The following is a 20,796-nucleotide window of genomic DNA, read 5'->3' on the forward strand; positions in this document are numbered from 1 at the left end:
CTAGTTCAGAGACTCTGAAGGGCCATGAGCACTACCTTCCCTCCCAATTAAAAATATGCTTGATTTGAGTCTACAGAGACTTGAAATCCCAAATAGTCTAATTGCTGATCATGTACTCTCATAAATTTAGCTTTAACCCTTTTGATACCAACTTGTATGAGACTGCACTTGGTTCTATGATACAAACTTTCTGTTTTAAATTGATCTAAGTTAAAACTTTCTCTCAAAGTTTCGTGTCAATTCCTGTTCCAAGCACCAGCTTAATAATGACTGAATTAATTATTAAATTCTTCATTATTTTCAAAATTAATTGGAACAAAAGAAATATAGTAATGAAAGGGTTAATTCAAAGCAAAGTGGAATTAATAGTAGGACTATTAACTCCTCTTAACATCCTATTGAAAATTTTGTAAGTCAAAAGTTGACCCAATCCCATTATGATTCTATTACAGAAATGAATGTTAGAAGATGAGGTTAGAGTCTTTTAGATTAGTGAGTTCCTCATTACTTTCAAAATTGTATGATTCTTGTGATATTGTGCATTTCAGGACTGGCTGACTGATGTACCCTTATGTGGAATTGTGTTGTTTGAAAAATTAAGTGTTAATGTTGTCATGTACAAAATGGATTGTGTTACAGATTAGATTATAAACTATGTATAAGATGTTGTTATAAGACAAGAGAAATGTATTGTTTTGTTTGTCCTCTGATAGAAACAAAAGTTAAGTTGGGGTGAAATATGAAGGTTTTGTGCACTTTAAAACTCATAAACATACTCAAGTGGTTCATGTATTTTGTACACATTCTGTGATCAATGTGATCACGAGTCATAAATTGAAATTTGATACCCATACCCACTATTGCTATGTTTTTTCCTTTACTCAGATGCGGTAAAGATTACCTTCTTGAAGCTATTGAATTGATGACGCCACTGTTTCCATCTGCTTCCTCAAAGGAGAAAATTCTGTTTGGTCAAGCTAATCTTTTACTTTATATATTTGAACATGAAGACTTCTGCCAAAAGGTTATTGTCGCATTCAATTTTTTATTCAGTTAACAAAAAAAAACTATTAGTTTTTTTAATCTTTTTAGTCATTTTTAAAATATTTAATGTCAGTTATTTTAATTTTATATTTTGTAATCAAAGAATAATTACTCAAATACTTACTGAACATACATAAGGAGTTACAATTCTTCTTTTTCTTTTAATTAAGAATTATTTTATGAATGAGTCACACTCTTATATGAAATGTTTAAGCTAAACTCTTTCTGTGTAGAAATTATTATCCATTAATATTATTATTATTATTAATAAGGCATTGGATGATTGACAAAGTTGTTAGAGCAGTGGATAATATGCTTTACAGTATTTATTCCAGCTTTTATGATCTGAGTTCAAATCTCACCAAAGTTGACTTTGTATGTATGAGTTATGTTCTGAGATCAATTTAATCATCTATCACCACCGTATTTAATTTCTGGCCTTGTGCCTGTGTTAGAAATAATTGTTATAATTATTACAAGTAGATTGGTAGAATCATTAAAGTGCCAATTAACACCCTACCCTCAAAACTGTTGGTTTTGTGCCTTTACTGGAAATTATAACAAGATGTGGATGGCAGTAATAGTAGAGATGGACAAAATGCCTTGTAGTATCTAATTACTACACTTTATGTTCTGAATTTAAATCTTGCTTAGATCCACTTTACCTTTTATATTCCAGTGTCAATAAAATAACTACTAGCTGAGCAAACAAAGGATCATCTGTTTATTTTCTCAATATGTTAGATATAGTAACTAACTTACCCTTCAAGTTATACCCTACCATCTTAAATAGGGACATGACGTATTGGATCTCTTAGAAGAAATGGGATTATCATGATTGCTAATTCTTTGCTTATAGGTGTGCTGGATCAGGACTGACCTGGGGCTAAATGATAACAAATAACTATCAGTCAAGTACTAGAGAGAGCATAATTGATTAGACCCTGCACTTGTTTTCTTAAATTGCATGTTGAATTGTGTCTTATTAAAAGATTGGTCATCATTGTCTTAATTTTACATCTGTTTTTCCAAGCTGGCATCAGTAGGATGGGTTCATTTTACTCAGCACCATTTTACTTGTAAAGACCCCTCATCATCTCTTTTGTGAGGCCTAGTATTCTTAGATCAAACCTCGTCACTAAGTTGAGGTTTGATTACATCTTGTATATGCTCTTTCCACTTTCATCATTTATGTTAGTTGGTTGTGTATATAATTTTTCTTTTGTTGTTTGTAAAGATAAACATTAGAGTAGTTGAGTTTTATTGATAAATAAGATATTTCAGTTTTGTATGAGTTTTTAAAATGTTATTTATACTCAATTTCTTTTATTGTAAAAGATTTAAGTAAGGATATTGTGAGATATTCTTCTGTGATCAATGTGATCCTTTAAGTAAGGATATTGTGAGATAACTGGATATTCTTCTTTTTCTTACTGCTGCTATTAAATGCTTGTAATTATGAATTTTAAATTTTCTTTATTTCTATTCTTCAAAGAGTTTATATTAACCTGAATTAATTTTTTTTTACTTTCAGTGTGCTAAAGGTTTCAAATCTGATGATGAAAATATTGAAGTGGACAAGGTTTCAGAAGAGAATCAATTTCAGCTTAGTCTAAAGAGGGAATTTGATCTAATGGAGAAACTGGAATTATTTTTGGAAATATTTGAGAAATTATTTGGTGATAAGAAGACATTTGATGACATGCCAGCTATACAAATTACACAAATTCTACAAACTCTTCTTCTTGCCAATTCTATTTACACCTTAACTCTCAAGGTAAGGTCTACATACATACATACGTATGTATGTATGTATATTAAAGTAACACACTTGGTCGTGTTAACAAAGGGGTGTGGGTTTGACTCCCATGTGGATAGGAAAGCCTTCTTTTTTCTGTCGAGGGCTTATATGCCCCTTTATTATACTATTTTCCTTAGTCATTGCATGGTGATCGCCAGAAGCTTTAAGTTTATATAAAAGTACCATTATTATTATTTACAGGATTGTAAATCATGGCGCTATAATAAAAAAAACCATTTGCTCTGAAAGCATGTATATATATATATATATATATATATATATATATACACACACACACACACACGTGCACATGCACTCACACACATTGTGTGTGTGTGTGTGTGTGTGTGTGTGTGTATATTTTAGTCAATCAAATTCCAACAAAGTTTGATTTTCATATTTTTGTATTTTTTACAATTTTACAATATTACATATTACAATAATATGAGTACTTTCATGCTTTTTGTAATCTTCAGGTTTATGCAGTAACAGTTATTAACAGACAGTTGTGCTTCATGACAACTTATCAGTTGTGAAGGACAACTGTCTGTTAAAACTGTCATTGCATAAGCATGAAAGTACTTGTATTATTGTAAAATTGTAAAAAATACAAAAATAAAATGTAAAAATCAGATATGTTGGAATTTGATTGACTACTATATTTATCTATACACACCATCATCCTCATTTAACATCAGTCTTCCATGCTGGTATTGGATGGGTAGTTTGGCAGATGAGAAGCCGCAGAGCTGCATCAGGCTCCGATTGTCTGTTTTGGCATGGTTTCTATGTCTGGATGTCCTTCCTAATGCCACTTTGTTGTGTGTGTGTGCTGGGTGCTTTTTATGTGACATCAGCACAAATGCTTTTTGCATGACACCAGCATAGGTACTTTTTATGTGGCACCAGTACCAGTGGGATCGCCAAGCAGCTTTTAAAACAACAGGCCATTTAGCTGAGAAAGGGAGTGAAACTGAGGGAAGAAACTGTGTGTGCCAGGTGGGAGGTTAGTGTATAATAGGGCAGTATAGTTGTCTTACTATTGAGGAGACACTTGATTACCCCAATAGGATAAGGAAGGTGGGAGAGAGAGAGAGAGAAATGGATGGTGTTGGAGATGTATTGGGGTCTCCCTACAGGGAACAGGAAGAGGGAGTATAAGTGGTACAGAGGGGATAGTGGAGGATGGTGAGAGAAAGTAGAGTGGCTGGAAGAGGAGTATGATAGATATATATATTCAACTTCTGTCTCTCCTTCTCCCACATATACACATACATGTGTTTATGTGAAAGAGAAAAGTTGGATATGAGAGGACTGTACAGACTTGTAGATGAAGGATGTATATGAAATGCTCTGCTGGAAAATAACCCATTGAATGCATGAAAGTATAGAGAAAGAGATGATGATGTGTAAACTAACTTTGATATATATATATATAGTCTATTGGGTTAATCTGTATCTTAGAAAATGATTTAGTCATTGAATAGTTAAGCATCTTTTCTTTTCTTATTTACAAACATTAAAAAGATTTTTCAACTAATGTTTCCTCTTTCGTTTGTTAGTTGAATGTTTGTAGTGTTGAGAAGTGTATTTATTAAAATAAATGCTTAGGCATGTCTGGTAAAGTTTTTGTAGTTCTCTATCATCCATATCATCCATGTAAGCCTGAAAATCATTAGATAGAAGATGTACTCTGGATTTTGAGACTATATTTGTTTTTTCCTTAAAGTTATCAGTTTAATCTTGCTTTGCTATTCCTTGTATTGAAACAGATCAGCTGTTTTGTAAATGTGTTTGTCATCTCATTTTACACCTGTTCTCCTATAATTCTTGAATTCACATACCCAAATCTGTGTTATTGATGCTAGATTTGTAACTAGATACTTTATATGGCACTACTCATTCTGTTACAAAATTACTATCCATTTTACAACTGAGATGAGTAAAATAATTTGCTTTTGTTAAAACACTATAATATTCACTTGAGTGCAGTGCATACTTCTCCTAATGTGATATTTCTCCTACATCTTGCATTTCAAATCAATGGCATAATTTATCCTTATGTTTTTTTTTACTTTTTACACTCATATATAATGGTAACTTATAATTTTGACTAGTGTTTGGTATTTAATTTCTTCTATTGTATACATGTAAATATTGTATTATGTGCCACTCCTGCATTCAAAGAACTTTATTCTGGGGGACTACATGTAGTCTTTTATGTCCCTGCTGTACAGTAACCTTTTAAGCTTGCCTTAATTGAGTCAATCTTACTTGTCTCTCTATAATCTTTCTGAAACAAAATGCCCAAATGTCAGTGCTATAATAATTATCTAAAATAATAAACATCGTTTCTGCATTTTTTTTTATTATTAAAAAAAATTGATTGATTTAAAAAACACAACCAGCATATTTTCAACCTACATCTTTTCTTTTCTTATTTCTAGCCCCTGCATTCACTTCGTATATTGACAGTTGCTCTGCAAGTAGTTAATTTATCAGCTAATGTATCTGTTGAACTGCGCCATAAAATCATCTTGCATTTTTGTAGTACTCTTTCTTCTTTTGGTGCTGTGGAAGAAGCATGGTCTATATTAAATGCTATGTCTGATTCTGCATCAGATGCCAGTACAACTGCTAATATCAACAGTGAGGATTCTGAAACTATGAGTTCACTTTTAAAGATGCTTACTCATGTAGAATTATTTTTGAAACAAAAGCAGGTATGGATAATTTTCATATTTTTATTCTTGTCTTTTCCAAAGTTGTATTACTATATATTAGAATCAATCTTCTTTAAAGCTTGCTTGCTCTTATTTGCAGAATTCTTGATAAAAAATATTGTTGCATGTTCGCAAAAATACTGGATTATGGTAAATTAGATTTTCTAAATGTTGATATTTGTTCATATAATTTATTAATGTTAGCATACATTAACATTAGCATACATTATAAATTTATGCTTTTATTTATGTATTAGGGTGTTTGGAAAGTAATTATATTTTTTCCCCACTATGAAATATGAATGAACCAACCACATCAGAGTCAAGGTTGAATGGGTGGGAATTGTCTAGAAATAGTATATCATCTCTTCTATCTGGCAGTGTGTCATTCATATTTATTTTGGTAATTAACGCTATGGAGGATAAGAATTTTATGAACCAACATATTTGCCATTGCTTACTGTATGAGTTTTGAAAGAAAAGTACCGCTACAGAAGCAATGAAAAGCATTTCTGAAGTTTATCCAGATGCAGTGAAAGCTCATACATGTCAGCTGTGGTTTAAAAGGTTTAATGATGTCACTTGTGACATATCTGACAAGCCTCACTCCGGAAGACAACCTTTTGAATGAGACTATTGTATTGGATCCACGTTAAAGCACCAGAGATTTGGTGTAAAAATTTAATGTGTCATCTCCAACTATCCACAAACATCTCAAGCAAGTTGGGAAAACATGCAAAGAGGGAATTTGGGTTCCACATGAGCTTACACTTGAGAACTGAACACAACATTCCACCATCTGCAGCAATCTTCTAATCAGGAATAACAACCTGTCATTTCTGCAGTGCACTGATACAGGTAGCAAAAAATGGGTTTTGCATCACGTCCATTATGAGCTACTGGAACATGGAAGGACCATCAATGCAGATATCTATTGCCAACAACTTGATTGTGTAAATAAAAAATTACGTTGGAAGAGACCAGCTTCAGTAAATAGAAAAGTTTATTCTCCAGCATGATAATCATGACCACACTCTTCAAAACAAACTCAAGAAAGTATAAAATCGCTAGGATGGGAAGTTCTTCCACATCCTCCATACTCACTTGACTTAGCACCTATAGATTTCCTTCTGTTCCAATCACTAGAACATTTTATAAGAGGCAAAACATTCAGAAACAGAGGGGAGGTTGAAAACTGTCTTTTGAATTTTTTCTTCAGAAAAAGAAATGGGTTTCTATGAACATGGCATAAAAAAGTTATTTTCCTGTTGGGCTGTAGTCATTGAAAATGATGGTGATTACATTCTTGATTAAAACTATTTAGATAAATGTAGTTTACATTCGTTTTTATATCCTTTCTGGTAAAACACAATTACTTACTGAACACCCTAATATATATATAAACATTATCGCATTCTGAATAGCATTCTAAAATGTCTTGTGCTTTCAGTTTACCAAGGGTATTGAACTAAATCAAAAGGTTGCATCTCATGAAATCTTCCAAACAAACAAAACCAAACTTGCTTGTGCCATTCTAGGATTTTCTAAACGTCTTTCGTCAAAGCTGAAACTTGTTCCTGCTACAAATAGTGATTGCTCTGATAACAGCTATTCCTATGATGAGTCACCACTAGAATTTGCTTATGAATCTGTGAGAATGTATTCAACTATAGTGCAGTACCTTAATAAACCAAATAACTTTGATTCATATACCTGTACTCCATTTGCTGATATAGGTATGTGATACTAGATTGTATTTGTACTTCCTAATGTTTGTTTTGGAATTATTAAAATTTTTTTTGTTTTTTATGTTCATCAGTTTTGGCAATTATCAACTTTCATAAATGCAGATAAATTTCCCAATTACTACAGTTGGTTGTAGAACCTGATAATAGTTGATAAACAACAAGTAATACTATGTTTAAAGTATACCCCACTCATTTTTCGTTTCCTTAACAGAAGAATTATTTGATTTCATATTAACCAATAAGTTAATGAATGAAAACAAATGAATTTACCTTACATGTCAATATTTGATTATATTTTTCTCTATTATAGCCATTAATATATTGAAAGCTGTTATATTGCTTTGTACGAATGTGTGTGTCAGTATGTTTCTATTGAATTTTTTATTTTTGTTTTGCATAGAGTTGATTTCATTTAAAAAAAATTTTTTTATATAACTTGTGGTTTGTCTAGTATATAACATTGAATGGGGTTAGGCTGTGTCCCTATATTGAAATATCTTACTAAAAAGGCCAGTAGAGGTGGGGATAAAATAAAAATGTTTTGTTAAATAATTTGGACTATCTACCTTTAAGCAAGTACTGTATTTGATGGTCTACAATACGCACGAGTGCATAGGACGCACCCTAGCATAGGCTATACTTTTGTAAAATAAATTATCTCTAAAATAATGTTTTAATTCCTCCACTTACCTGTATAATTTTGTTATTACTGGAAATTATAAGCAATTTATTGCATCTACATTCGATATAAACATACCGTAGGCTAGGCTACTAGGCTACATCTACGTGATCTCTGATGTATAATTTTGGCCAACATTTGCGAGTTTTGAACCTACATTGAGTGCATTGGACGCAGGAGGATTTTTTAGGCCATTTTTGGGTAAAAATGGTGCACCTTATAGGTCATCAAATACAGTAAATAGCACCTAATTTATTTTTGTATGGATATACTGAAGTGGTGCACATTATTTCAATTCTTTTCAACAATTTAATTTTGATCATCTTCCAATTTTAAAATAATTTAAACATTTTGTTAAGTAAAATTGTCCAGGTAATCATCATTCCAGTCGAGATTAAACACCAAACTAATGAAGAACAATTAAAACCTGTGTAATTAAGTGTTCTTTATTTCTGCCAAAATCTCTCTAAAGAATCACAAGGGTGAATGTGATTTATTTTTTACTAACATCATATATTTGCAACCAGCATTTTATTTAGTGTACTATTTTTATCATCCTCCTCCACTTCTTTACAATGTTAAATTAGAGGTTTTGTTATATTTTACAAAATTTTATACTCTTGTTCCTTGCAACATTTTAACAGCTAAAGCTATTTTAAATTGTATTTCAGGCTGTAGTTGGGCTGGAAGCTTTGATGCCCTTGAAAAGTGGGAACTTGTTTCAAATCTGTTGGAATCTCTTCTTCATTTAAGTCTAATTTACTGTTATGTTGGTGATGAGAGAGAAGCTAAGTGTTTCATCAAAGAAGGAATAAAACTGTCTTATATTCTGGCATTACCAAGATGGTAAGTTTTCTTCTTTTCTTTTGAAATAAAATCAATGATTAACTGAGATTTTAGCTTAAGGTGTTTGTCTATTAACACAGATTATGAACTGAAATCTTGATGCAGCTATTTTATTGTACTTTTAGAAAGGAAAGGTTATTCTGTTTCTGCAATAACAGGTTCAGTTTTCAGTCATTTTAACAATTAATAGATGACTTAAATTTTAAAATAGTTGTCATGGTCATAATAATTATCCTCATCATGATCAGATCATCATCATTATAATATTTCTCTTCTTCATAATCCTCATATTCCTTATAATTCTCATCATGATCATCAACCTCATCGTAATCATAACCTAACAATGGCATTCTTCAATACCTTGAATCTCTCTTTCTCCTCAGTGATCATTGGCTTTCACATTTCCAGATCTACTCTTTTATGTCACTCACCTGTAGGTTTTTGCTTTAGAGAAGTTTTGAATTCATTGTACTGTTGTTGTTTTAGATACAGCAAAGCTATTGACCATATCTGTGGCCGGAAAATCTCCTATCAAAACTTCTTACTTATCTATTTCTCATCTCTTAGATTGGTAGCTTCTTATGTTCATCATCATGGCATGTGTTGCTGGAGTTCTTTCTGCACCACTCTCAAACAACTCTGGTGTTCCCTCTGGTTTTGTCCATAACTCTCTTCCTTCTGTACATCAATGATCTACTTGCTACTACTTCCAGTAATGCCTACTTTATGCAGACGATACAACTCTTTATTCTTCCCTAACTTTTCCTGCCTGTAACAGAGATTTTGAGAGATTCCTTCAGTGAAGCTATGCCAACCTTATCCCTTTTAACTGCAAAAAAAAACAAAACAAAAAAACCCCGAAAAACTCGAACACTATTTGTAGCAAGAAAACGTCACCATATCACACTCCTCTTAAACAGAGCAGCACTTAAAACCCTCACAGTCACTGCAATTACTGGGCCTCGGCCTCACTGAAGATCTCTTTTTGGTGAAAGCACAAGATCCTTATCATCAAGGGCTAGAGAATACTTTAGTCCTTAACAGCCATTGATACTGTACAAGGAAAAAGTGAGCCCCCCACCCTCCTATGAAAGACTGCTACCCCTATAACTGCGATAGTACTATTATAATGGAATTATCATTATTTTAACATCCACTTATCCAGGCTTGCATGGGCTGGGTGGAATTTTTTAAAGCCAACTGTCTACATTCACATACCCTTCCTGTTTTCACAGAAGATTGGGAACAAATGACACCGCTTGCTTAATGGTGACACTTGTTTACAACAATCATGAGATGTCAAGACAAAGAGACAGTAACACAGACACATACATACATATTTATATATATGATGTGTTTTTTCAGTTTCCATCTACCAAATCCATTTACAAGGTTTTGACCAGTTAGGGGCTATAATAGAAGACACTTGCTCAAAGTGCCATGCAGTGGGACTGAAACTAAAACGGGATAGTTGGGAAGCAAACGTCTTCCTACATAGCTACTGCCACAGCCACCACCACCCGCCACTGCTTCTATTTTTCCAATTGCTGAATTGGGTTCGGTAGATCTACCATTCTTTTTTCAGCTGGTATTATTTTGTGTCATGTAGCTTGTCTTTTATTGTGTGATGTCATCTGTTGTTATTGGTATACAATAGACGGTGCTAGTATAGTATGTGGTCTACCACGTTGTCAAACAGTATAGCCAGGGTTATCTACCTTAAATGTTCAGTTTGTAAAGGGAACCAATTTTTCCATTATACGGACATTAACAACAAATTAAACTGCAAGCCGAGCCTGAGTTAAATTTTAGAACTAATATTTTTCTTTATCATGGATATACCCATGACCACAGCAGTGACTCTAACAGGAAAATCTAAAAATACAGTAACTAACTGGTACAATATGTGCTGCGAGGTGTGTGGAGCCATAATTTATCATGTACGACGAGGGAGGATGGTTGAAACAAACGATAACCCCATTCAGATCGACGAAGCAAGATTTGCTGGTCGACGAAAATACAATTGAGGAAGAATGCTGAATGGCGACAATACTCCTCTGTCTGAAGAGAGTGATGCAGAACAACGAAACAACAGGAACCATGGACGTAGAATTGATCGGCCATGGTTTTTTGGTCTTAAACAAGGCTCAGACTGTCGATACTATTGTGTGGAACGGCATGATGGGAACAGTCTGGTCCCAATTATTGAAAGAAAATGTGTAAAAGGTTCACCAATTCATTCAGATGAGTGGCCTGCTTATAATAATTCAAATGCTATAGGTTATCACCATCTGACAGTGAACCATCAACGACATTGTGTTAATCCAGTGACTGGAGCACACACTCAAGCCATTGAGTAATCATGGTTAGATGCTAAAACTATGATTCTGAAAAAAATGATCTCTGAAATATCTGAAAGGTAAGGTAGATAACCCTGTTTGACACCGTGGTAGACCGCATACGATACTAGCACCTAATAGACCACTACTAAAAAAAACCCAGACATTTAGATGTTGAAATTTAAATTCTTGGTAATTTCATCAATACATTCATTCAATGGATTTTTTTGGAGCTGTAAAATTAAATTAATTTCAGTTATTACTTTTCCTTTGCAGGAATGCAACATTTCAGATACTGTTGGCTCGTATCAACTTACTTTCTAATAAGATAGAAAGTGCTGCAAAAGCTATGAAAGAGGCCAAGAACATTCTTCTAACTCAAGAAAATGTGGTCAGCAGAAAAATTAATCAAGAAAATATGAAGAATCTTATAGGAAATACGTCACCACATAGTATTAATGTTTCTACTCCAGAAATGTTCAAAATGGATGATCAGTTGACTACTAAATTCCGGTGGTCAGGTGAGTTAAGTGATGAAGAGACTATTATGAGAAAGGATAATACTTGTATTTATGAATCAACACCTTTAAAAGTTACTGACACTACTAATGTAAGCTCTCAGTTCTCTGTTGATATTCCTGTCCTTGATAATGAAGACCATAAGCTTAAATGTGGTTGTCATTGTTGTTCTGATGTGGTTTCACAGGACCTGTTTTTGAAGTATTTAGTCACTCAAGCTGAACTTGAACAACTTACTGGCAATGATATTCTAACTGAAAACATTTTGACAATTGCTGAAGATCAATATTTAAAATCATGTAAACATATCAAAACTAACCTTGAAGGTTTGCTTCAAGGAAAATCACTTAGCTGTCTTCTAAATCAGATGTGTTCTGAAAATTTTAAAGTTACTCCTGAAAATAGCTTATATATAAACAATTGTTTGTTTACTCTAAGTAGATCCTATCTTATGAGATGCCATCTGGCAGAAAATTGTAGTCAATTTCAGCTTTGCTATGAGTATGCAAAAAAGGGATTACTGTTATTTCAGAGCAATCATTTAGATTTTAGTAATCCCGAAGTTCTTTATCTTCATACTGGTTTGACTGTATGTTTGTCAAATGCTCTGAGGTACATTTCTGATTTTTCAGATATTGAGGAAATTATTTCACCTGATCCAAATTTAGATGTAATGACTTTGAAATTATCAAATATGTCACTACAATCTGAAACTGTGTCTTCCGGAACAATAAAGACTAATATTGATAAATGTGTACAAGACATGGAAACATTATCAATTATTGACAAAGCAGATAATAAAACCAGAAGAAATGCTAAAAAGTCAGTGTGTAAATCAAGTAAAGAAAGAATGAAATCACAATCCAAAAATGATAATCAAAATGGAGAATATCCAACCACTGTTTTGAACAAGGAAACATGTATATCAGTTGACTCCTACAAATGGCAAAGTGCTCAGGAAAAGTTTAAAGATTGTATGGATCGAAAGACAAAATTGTCTGCTTCAGAGATATTTAAAGACATTACAGCTGAACATTTACCCAGTGTATATGATGATGATGTCATTTCTGAGAGTGAAACTGGTGAAAAATCAGTTGCTCTTGATGTGGATAATGATTTGTGTGAAAGGGTTGTGCTAAGTAAGAAATTAAAGACCAACAAAAATATTCCAAAAGTTTGTCCAACAAAGACCAAATGTTCATCTAAATGTGAAACAGATAATTTTCTTGCTAGATGTATACAAACAATACCTGCTTCAAGTGTGTGTGATTTACTTCCTCTCCCAGAGAATGAGTCTCTTGAAAAAGACCAAATACCTTCCAAATTGAGAGACAAGAAAAGACAGCCTAAAGTTAAAACACAACCTCTTTATGATAGTAAAGTACCACAGAAGTTAGAAGCTCCCAAATCTCTACCTTTAGAAGTTTCAACTATAAAAGTAAACAAAAGAAGTAGTCGACAGACAAAATCTTCTGCAAGACCTAAGTCTGCAGTTTCCAATCAAATTATTAATTCTGAACTGTTACCTGAATCACACTGTGACTTTGAATCCTGTCAAGATTCTGAGCCAACAAGTAAACAGGATTCTCCACTTAAAAAGTTTCACAAGACTCTGAAATCAAGACCTAAAAAACTGCTAGATGATCAAAGTGTTAAATCTAAAATTTCTTCTGAATCCCAAAATAAGGAAGAATGTAAAGTTAAAAAGACTTCCAGTCAGAAGTCTAAAATTCCATCAAAAATAATAAAGCCATTATACAAAGTGGAAAATAATGTGAAAATCACCAAGACCACAGCCAAGTGTAAGAGTAATCCAATCATAGAAAATCTAAAAAGTAAAGAAGAATTTGAAAACAATATCTATAACTTTGATGAGAAGAGTGATAGTGAATCTGGTGAAAAGAAAGTGATCAAAAGGAGAGGCCGACCCCCAAAGAAAGCTGTTGGGTGGCAGTCAAGGTTGGCTGAGGCTTCAAATGTCATTGCAAGAGAACACCGCCGTAGTGAAGGGACAAATATATCAATTGATAAAATATTTTCTATGTCTCCAGAGCGTCTCTCAGTTGTCAAATGTGACAATATTTGGCAATCACCACCATCGCCTTCGTTTGAACAACATAACACTTCCTTTTCTTCTGATATCGACTCACTTTACCATCCTGCTTGGAAGAATGCTGTAGATACCGATGATGATGATCCTAGTTTGTTAGGTGCTACATCTTTTGGTAATCTGTCTGTAAGTTCATCTGAATTAGTACGAGCTGCAGAAGATAGTGACAGTTCTTTTGAATGTAAAAGGAAACCTACTTTGAATAGAGAGAAGTTATCTAGAAAATATAAAATGCTTTCTGATTCTGAAAAGCCAAGTAAGTTTATTTATTGTTTTCTTTTATTCTTTTTCACATTCCTTATTTAGACTTGTAATTTCTATTCTTAAAAAATCTTGAAAAATATATAAATTTGGCAGTACTTCAAGTGAAATATCTCTTGTTTATTATCATATTAGTATCAAATATTGATTTCTAACATGCACACAAGCCTCCAAATTTGTAGTGGAAGAGTTCAGTTGACAGAATTTAACCAGCATATGGTTGTTGCTTATTTTATGAATCCCAGAGGGTTGAAAGACAAAGTCAATGAAGCTAAATACTCAAAAACTGCTATTTCCAATATTTTATTGTTACCAAATAGTATAAAAAATTTATTGTATAAGAAAAGTTAAAATTTATGCTAGTTTGTTTAAAATATAGTTTAGGTTATAATCAATTGGTAATACTTGTGTACTAATAGGGACAATATCTAAGGTCAGGGTGAGGTAATAAAATATATTTCAATTTTGAGTGATCAGTTTTTTGGTTGTCTAGTAAAAATATTTATTTCACAACCTCATGGTTTCAGGTTCAATCTTACCAGATGGTAACTTGGACTGGTGTCCTCTTATATGATCTCAGATTGATCAAAGCCTTGTGGATGAAATTTTGAAGATAGAAACTCTGCAGAAGGTTGTTGGAGGAACTGATCCTGTTCTTGGAAGGCAAACTTAATTGGTCAATAGGTTTAGCACCACCAACTGGCCCTTAGTTGTCTCTAGAGAAACTGACTCAGTTGTAAGCATTTAAGCTAAGCCTCCAATTTGACAGTTAATTTTCTCCATCCAACTAGTCTTAGAGGCTCTGAAAACATTCTTGATCATTGTTCTTCCTCCTTTGATGGAGTCATTAAAAATAATGAGTAAAATGTACTTTAATGAATGGTTGTCTTTAGTATGGACATTCAAATGTAAAATGCTTGCTCCAAAACTTTTCTTAGTCATCTATATTTACAGTTAGTTATTCTTAAAAAAATGTATCTTTTTAAAAATATCATGTAAAAGTTGTGAAAATTGTTTTCTTTGTGTTTTTTTCTATGTTGTAAAGATTCACATAAAACATCAATTGATTCTTCTCATCTTTAAATTTTGTTTTGTTCTTTTGTGAAAAGTTAATAAAAATTACGTTTAGCTCATGCATCTGTAACTTTGTTTAATAGAAAAAGGCGAGCTGGCAGAAACGTTAGCATGCCGGGCGAAATGCTTAGCAGTATTTTGTCTGCCACTATGTTCTGAGTTCAAATTCCGCTGAGGTTGACTTTGCCTTTCATCCTTTCGGGGTCAATTAAATAAGTACCAGTTACGCACTGGGGTCGATATAATCGACTTAATCCCTTTGTTTGTCCCCTGTGTGTAGCCCCTTGTAGGCAGTAAAGAAATAAGAAAAATGTGGATGGAGTGCAAAGTCTAAAGGTTGGCATTCTGGGGCTATGAGTTGTACAGAATTGCTTGTAAGGGTATAGGGATGGGGATGTGATATAATAGAAGTGGTGTGAGTAGGAAAGTTGGGCGTGTTGAGTGAGTTTGAAAAGTAATATGTAACTTTTTAGTTCCAAAGAGCAAATACCAAGGAGACAGGCAACTGTGGGCCAGGGATTGTAATTCGTATATGAGTGAGTCTTTGCTAATTAGTTCTGCATTGTGTGGATCTTGAATTTTGATCAGAATTGGCCCTAAAGAGAAGATTAGTCTTTGGGATTTGTTGTAATTAGGTTATGTATCTCAGATTACCAAGAAAGACCATCAGAGTATGGAGGAGGCCTAACATTTGTAAGAACTTTTGTAGTTGTCCCACACTATAGAGGGGCATGCACAAAATTATTTATTTCATATATGACACGCACACACACACAAACTGTTACTAAATAAATTGTCTCCTTAAACTTGGAGGAGTCTCCTTAAACCCTCCTGTGTTAAAGTTGGTAAGGATCAAAACAACTGTAAATCAAACACCCCCATTGTTATTTTTATTAGAGACTGATTAATGCAATAGTCAGTGAATGCTACAGAAGTAAATGCACTAGTAGGAAGATGCTTGCTATTTATCACTAGGTGAGCCTTGACTGAGCAGATCTCTGATCAAAAACGTTCCAGCTGTGACCATCCTGTCTTTTTCTTATGTACAGCAAACCCAACACCATATTATTAAACATGTCCTTTTTCTAAGACAGATGGTGAGATGTGATTTGAAAGATACTTGACTGCTACTTTGGATGGTGCATGTTCAGATGGTGCTTTTTATGTGCCACTGGCACGGGGAGCCAGTCAGGCAGCACTGGTAACGACCCATGCATGAATGGTGCTTATTGCATGCCACCAGCACAAGAGCCAGTCAGGCAGCCCTGGCATCGGCCACAATTACAATTTCCATTTTTGATTTTTGATTGTTGAATGACCATATAAATGCACCCTTGGTTTATAGTTGTAAGATGTAATGATTTGATTAAAGAATAACTATCAGATTGATAATGAAGCATAAGTGAAATATGAGGCAAACAGAAATTCTTAAGATTTGATATTTAGATTAAATTTTTTAAAGTTATGACTTCCATAAATAAACTAAGATACAGTATGGTGACTTGAAAATATACTGTTTTGTCAAGTTACAAATATTTTTAAAAAATAAAATTTTTTTACCCTTCATCTTTACCTTTTGTCTTTTTCTAATTAATGATAAAATATTTAATATATTTTTTTATGATTGTTATATTTTACTTTCTAGACTCTGAATATTTACAGAAGAATATATTGGAAAATGCTTACATGCAGACATCTCACTTTCCTCTATGTTCATTACATAGCTGTATATGCAAAAGTTTGGCTGTTAAGTATCTTCCAGAAAATCCCACAATGGCAGCTTTCTATCTGAATGAAAGCCAAGCAGTGACACTTCGTCACAACTTAGCTATTCATTTAAACAGAAAAATTAGGTAAGTACCAAGCTCCAGGCTGTGTAAAGAAACAGATTAATAGACTTTAAAGCATGAGAAATATCCTTCATGGGATAGAAAATAAAGCAATACCGTATTGTAAAAGTTGGAGGAACTATCTTTTATTTTTTACAGAATATAGATCATTACTAGTTTGATTAGAAAACTCATAATTTCTCAAAAAGCTAACTTATGTCATAGATATAAGATTAATATTCTTCACTAGTAGAGATTAACATATCAAAATACTAAATGCTATTCACAATTCTTTAATAACAACTGTGTAACACTGTTTATGTATGCATGGTTGACAAAATAAGAAAAAAAAAGCTTTCAGCTTCTGTTCATTAAAACTGATGAAAATAAACTGAACTTATTCTTCATATTTTTCAGAATGAGCTTCATCTATTTTGTCATGTGGATGGTTACTCATACTTATGAATATGATAATATTTAAGCCATTGGTTTTCTTTTTGTTTAAGTTAGGAAACTATTGTGACTCACTCAGTTATTCAGCTTATAGTATTCAAATGACATAGAGAATGTGCCTGTATTTTGGTGTTGAATGTTTTATTAAGTAATATCAAATCTCAAGGAAATACACATGGCATAAATAAATATTATTTGTAAGATATTAATAAGTTACTTTATTTCTTGTCAAAATGATATTTTTAATATTTAGGAGATTGTTGAAAGATCCAAACAGCAGTGGAGATGTAAAGAAACAATCTGATCCCTCTGACCAAAACACACTTGTAGATAATTTACGAAAGGCTAAAACAGCATTGAAGTTTGGGCAGAAAAAGGATATTATCCCATCTTTAATTGAAGCTATCCATCCAGGTTTGTAAATGTTTGTTTACTTACGTTGGTGTATATATAATGTTTGTTGTGGTTTGTGTAATCTTTGAAACTATTGTCTCCAGGAAAACAAACTCCTCTGCACAAGAAAATTCATCAGCATTTAAGATCTTCTCTGAAACACTTGTAATTACATTTAGTCTTATGAACATGTTCCAAAATTCTAATTGCAGAATTAACTGAAGACCGTCAAAGGCTAAAAATATAATATAGCAAACACTAAGTTGTGACCATCATTTAACATCCATGTTCTATGCTGGTATGGGTTGGACAGTTTAATAGGATTTGATCAAACCAGGACAGTACAGCATATTCCTTTTCTACATCTTGAGCAAGGCTATTTCTCTTCTCCATGGCAAACTGCTGTGAAAATGGGATTTTTACAGATTAAATATGTCCCAAATGTAATTGAACTGATGATCTAAAAGTTTGTTCAATTCACATACTTCTTTCATGCGCCTTACTGCATATTTTGTTCTAGCTTGATGGTGTTGCACAAAGTCAGTAAATAGTTTCTACTGATTTTTTAGAGGGAAGCTATGACTTCCAAAGTCCTTTCAGGATTGTCTTTCTTGGTACCTAAAGCTGGTGATAGCCAAATAGTTTGAAATGCTTTCATTGGTCAACAGAGGGCACCCTAAAATAACTATCTATGTTTTAACACCTGTTACCTAAAGTGAGAATTTTCTCAACAAACTGCAATGAAAATGGTCATTTTACGAGTCAAATATGTTCCAAACATATTTGAACTGATCAAAAAATTTATATAAGTAAAATAATACTAAGAGAATGAATGTGATAAAATTGAAGAGAAATAACAATATTTCAATGCAATGTCAATATAGAAAATAAGCAGAAACTTGGCACTGAGTATTCAGTGGAAAAATAAATGAAATTTTTTTTTATATGGTTTGGTAACTTTGGTCAAGTCAGAAAGGTCTTTGACTTTTATGACTTGACCAAACTTAGTTTCTGTCAGAATTAATAAACTTGAATCCAATGCTGCTTCTCCAGCCACACCATACCATATCTGCTTGTGGTATGATGTCATTTTTCTGTTTGATGTTTCCTAAGAATGTTTTATCTCTTTGAGCTGTCTTTCTCTTGCTTATTAAATTCCTTGTGTCAGTCACCACAAATCATACTCAAACCTTTGAAGATGATATAATCTAGTCCTCCCTCCATGCTGTTATCAAAAGTTCACACCACCTGACACTTAATTCTGTCAATGCAAACTGACATTTCTGTGATAACTGACTCCATAAAATATCATCTGTTTATGTCCATTTTCCCATGCTTGCATGGGTTGGATGGATCTCCTCCAGCACAATAATGGTGTCTCATCAATTGTGGTTTGTTATCGTTTTGTTAGCTTGAGAAAACTACACCACTTATTCCTAGTTCTTATTTAGAATCATTATCCTCCTAGACAGGTTGCCTGTGATGTGACTTGCAGAATCCATATCTTGTTTATTCATTCACTCTACTCTATAACAGTCATTATTTATTCAGAGTAACTGTTAGTTGTCTTGTTCACTTGAGTGCCCAATGCTGTAGGCAGCATATTTTCATGTATCTTTATGGTACAGGGATGACTTAAAAAAATATTGAATAATATTGTAATGTAATATAATAGTGGTAAGTGTTCAGCAATATGTTTTTTCTCCAAGAAAGAACATATAATACTTTGTAGAATTGTTTTCTAAGATTTTATTTCCTTCATTCTGTATCTCATTTTTGTTTCTTTTTTGTTAGATCTAACAGTTTGTCAAGTGTCTGTGATTCATCCACATCATGATGTCCCATATCTTATTGTTACCCGCTATCGAAACAGCTCTGTTCCAACAGTAATTTCTCTGTCAGGTTATGGCACTACGCAGGTCAGTTGTTTATAAATAATAATCACTTTGATTACTAAAAAGTTATCTATTTGGATTTGGTAGATGGAAACTGAAAGAAGCCTGTCGTATATATGTGTGTGTGTATTTGTGTTTGTCCTCCCAACATTGCTTGACAACCGATGCTGGTGTGTTTACGTCCCCGTAACTTAACGGTTCGGCAATAGAGACCGATAGAATAAGTACTAGGCTTACAAAGAATAAGTCCTTGGGTCGATTTGCTTGACTAAAGGCGGTGCTCCAGCATGGCCACAGTCAAATGACTGAAACAAGTAAAAGAGTAAAAGAGTAATTGTTTCATGTTCTTTGACAGAATCAAATAAAGGCAATTCTTAGCTTTGTGTTTTGTTCCATAATTAAGAGGGAGTTAGATTGTTACAGATAACATTTCACAAATAACCTGTTATTATCCACAGTTAAATAAACTGAAACACATAGACTGCATTGTTCAGAAACATAAAATAATGTGAACTCAAGCCTCATAATCTGGTAGTGTAATATGTTATTGACTTTGTCAGCCATTTTACTTTTATAAGAAAATTTTATGACCTTTCTATTAATTAATAACTATTTGAACCTCCTAGAATTAGCATCTACCCTCTCTTTTATGACACCATCATAGTAATTTACATGTTGAGTAAACTGGAGATGCCACTACGATAGATTGCTTAATAAAGAGAATGAATGGGAGAAAGAGAGCCTGCCTTATGTCGACCCAATAGAGGGACCAGCTATCCGAGTTGATAGCACCAGGGTAGATAAAGCAATTAAGAGTATGAAGACCGGGAAAGCCCCCGGCCCATCAGGAATCACTGCAGAGATGCTCAAAATATCTGGCAGTGTTGGCTATAGCCTAGTCACCCGTATTACGAACCAGGTGATACACGAAGGAGTCATACCCTATGACTGGTGTAGCAGCATCATAGTCAACTGCTACAAAGGTAAAGGGGACGCTTTAGATACAAATAATTACAGAGGCATCAAGCTGTTAGATCAGGTTATGAAAGTTACAGAGAGGGTCATAGCCCAACTAATTAGGG

General features: G+C 33.3%; 1 protein-coding gene across 1 annotated transcript in view; it reads left to right on the forward strand.

Annotated features, from left to right (window-relative positions):
• Positions 1-20,796, forward strand: part of LOC106869135 (uncharacterized) — a 70,862-nt gene that overhangs the window by 19,816 nt on the left and 30,250 nt on the right. Inside the window, exons 9-17 of the mRNA XM_014914710.2 lie at positions 886-1,024; positions 2,579-2,821; positions 5,293-5,568; positions 7,019-7,304; positions 8,667-8,841; positions 11,457-14,065; positions 16,790-16,997; positions 17,680-17,840; positions 19,614-19,738. Of these exons, the coding sequence (XP_014770196.1) occupies positions 886-1,024; positions 2,579-2,821; positions 5,293-5,568; positions 7,019-7,304; positions 8,667-8,841; positions 11,457-14,065; positions 16,790-16,997; positions 17,680-17,840; positions 19,614-19,738 (4,222 nt within the window). The remainder of the gene's footprint in view (positions 1-885; positions 1,025-2,578; positions 2,822-5,292; positions 5,569-7,018; positions 7,305-8,666; positions 8,842-11,456; positions 14,066-16,789; positions 16,998-17,679; positions 17,841-19,613; positions 19,739-20,796) is intronic.

This window comes from Octopus bimaculoides, chromosome 3 (genome assembly GCF_001194135.2).
Source record: "Octopus bimaculoides isolate UCB-OBI-ISO-001 chromosome 3, ASM119413v2, whole genome shotgun sequence".
NCBI lineage: Eukaryota > Metazoa > Mollusca > Cephalopoda > Octopoda > Octopodidae > Octopus > Octopus bimaculoides.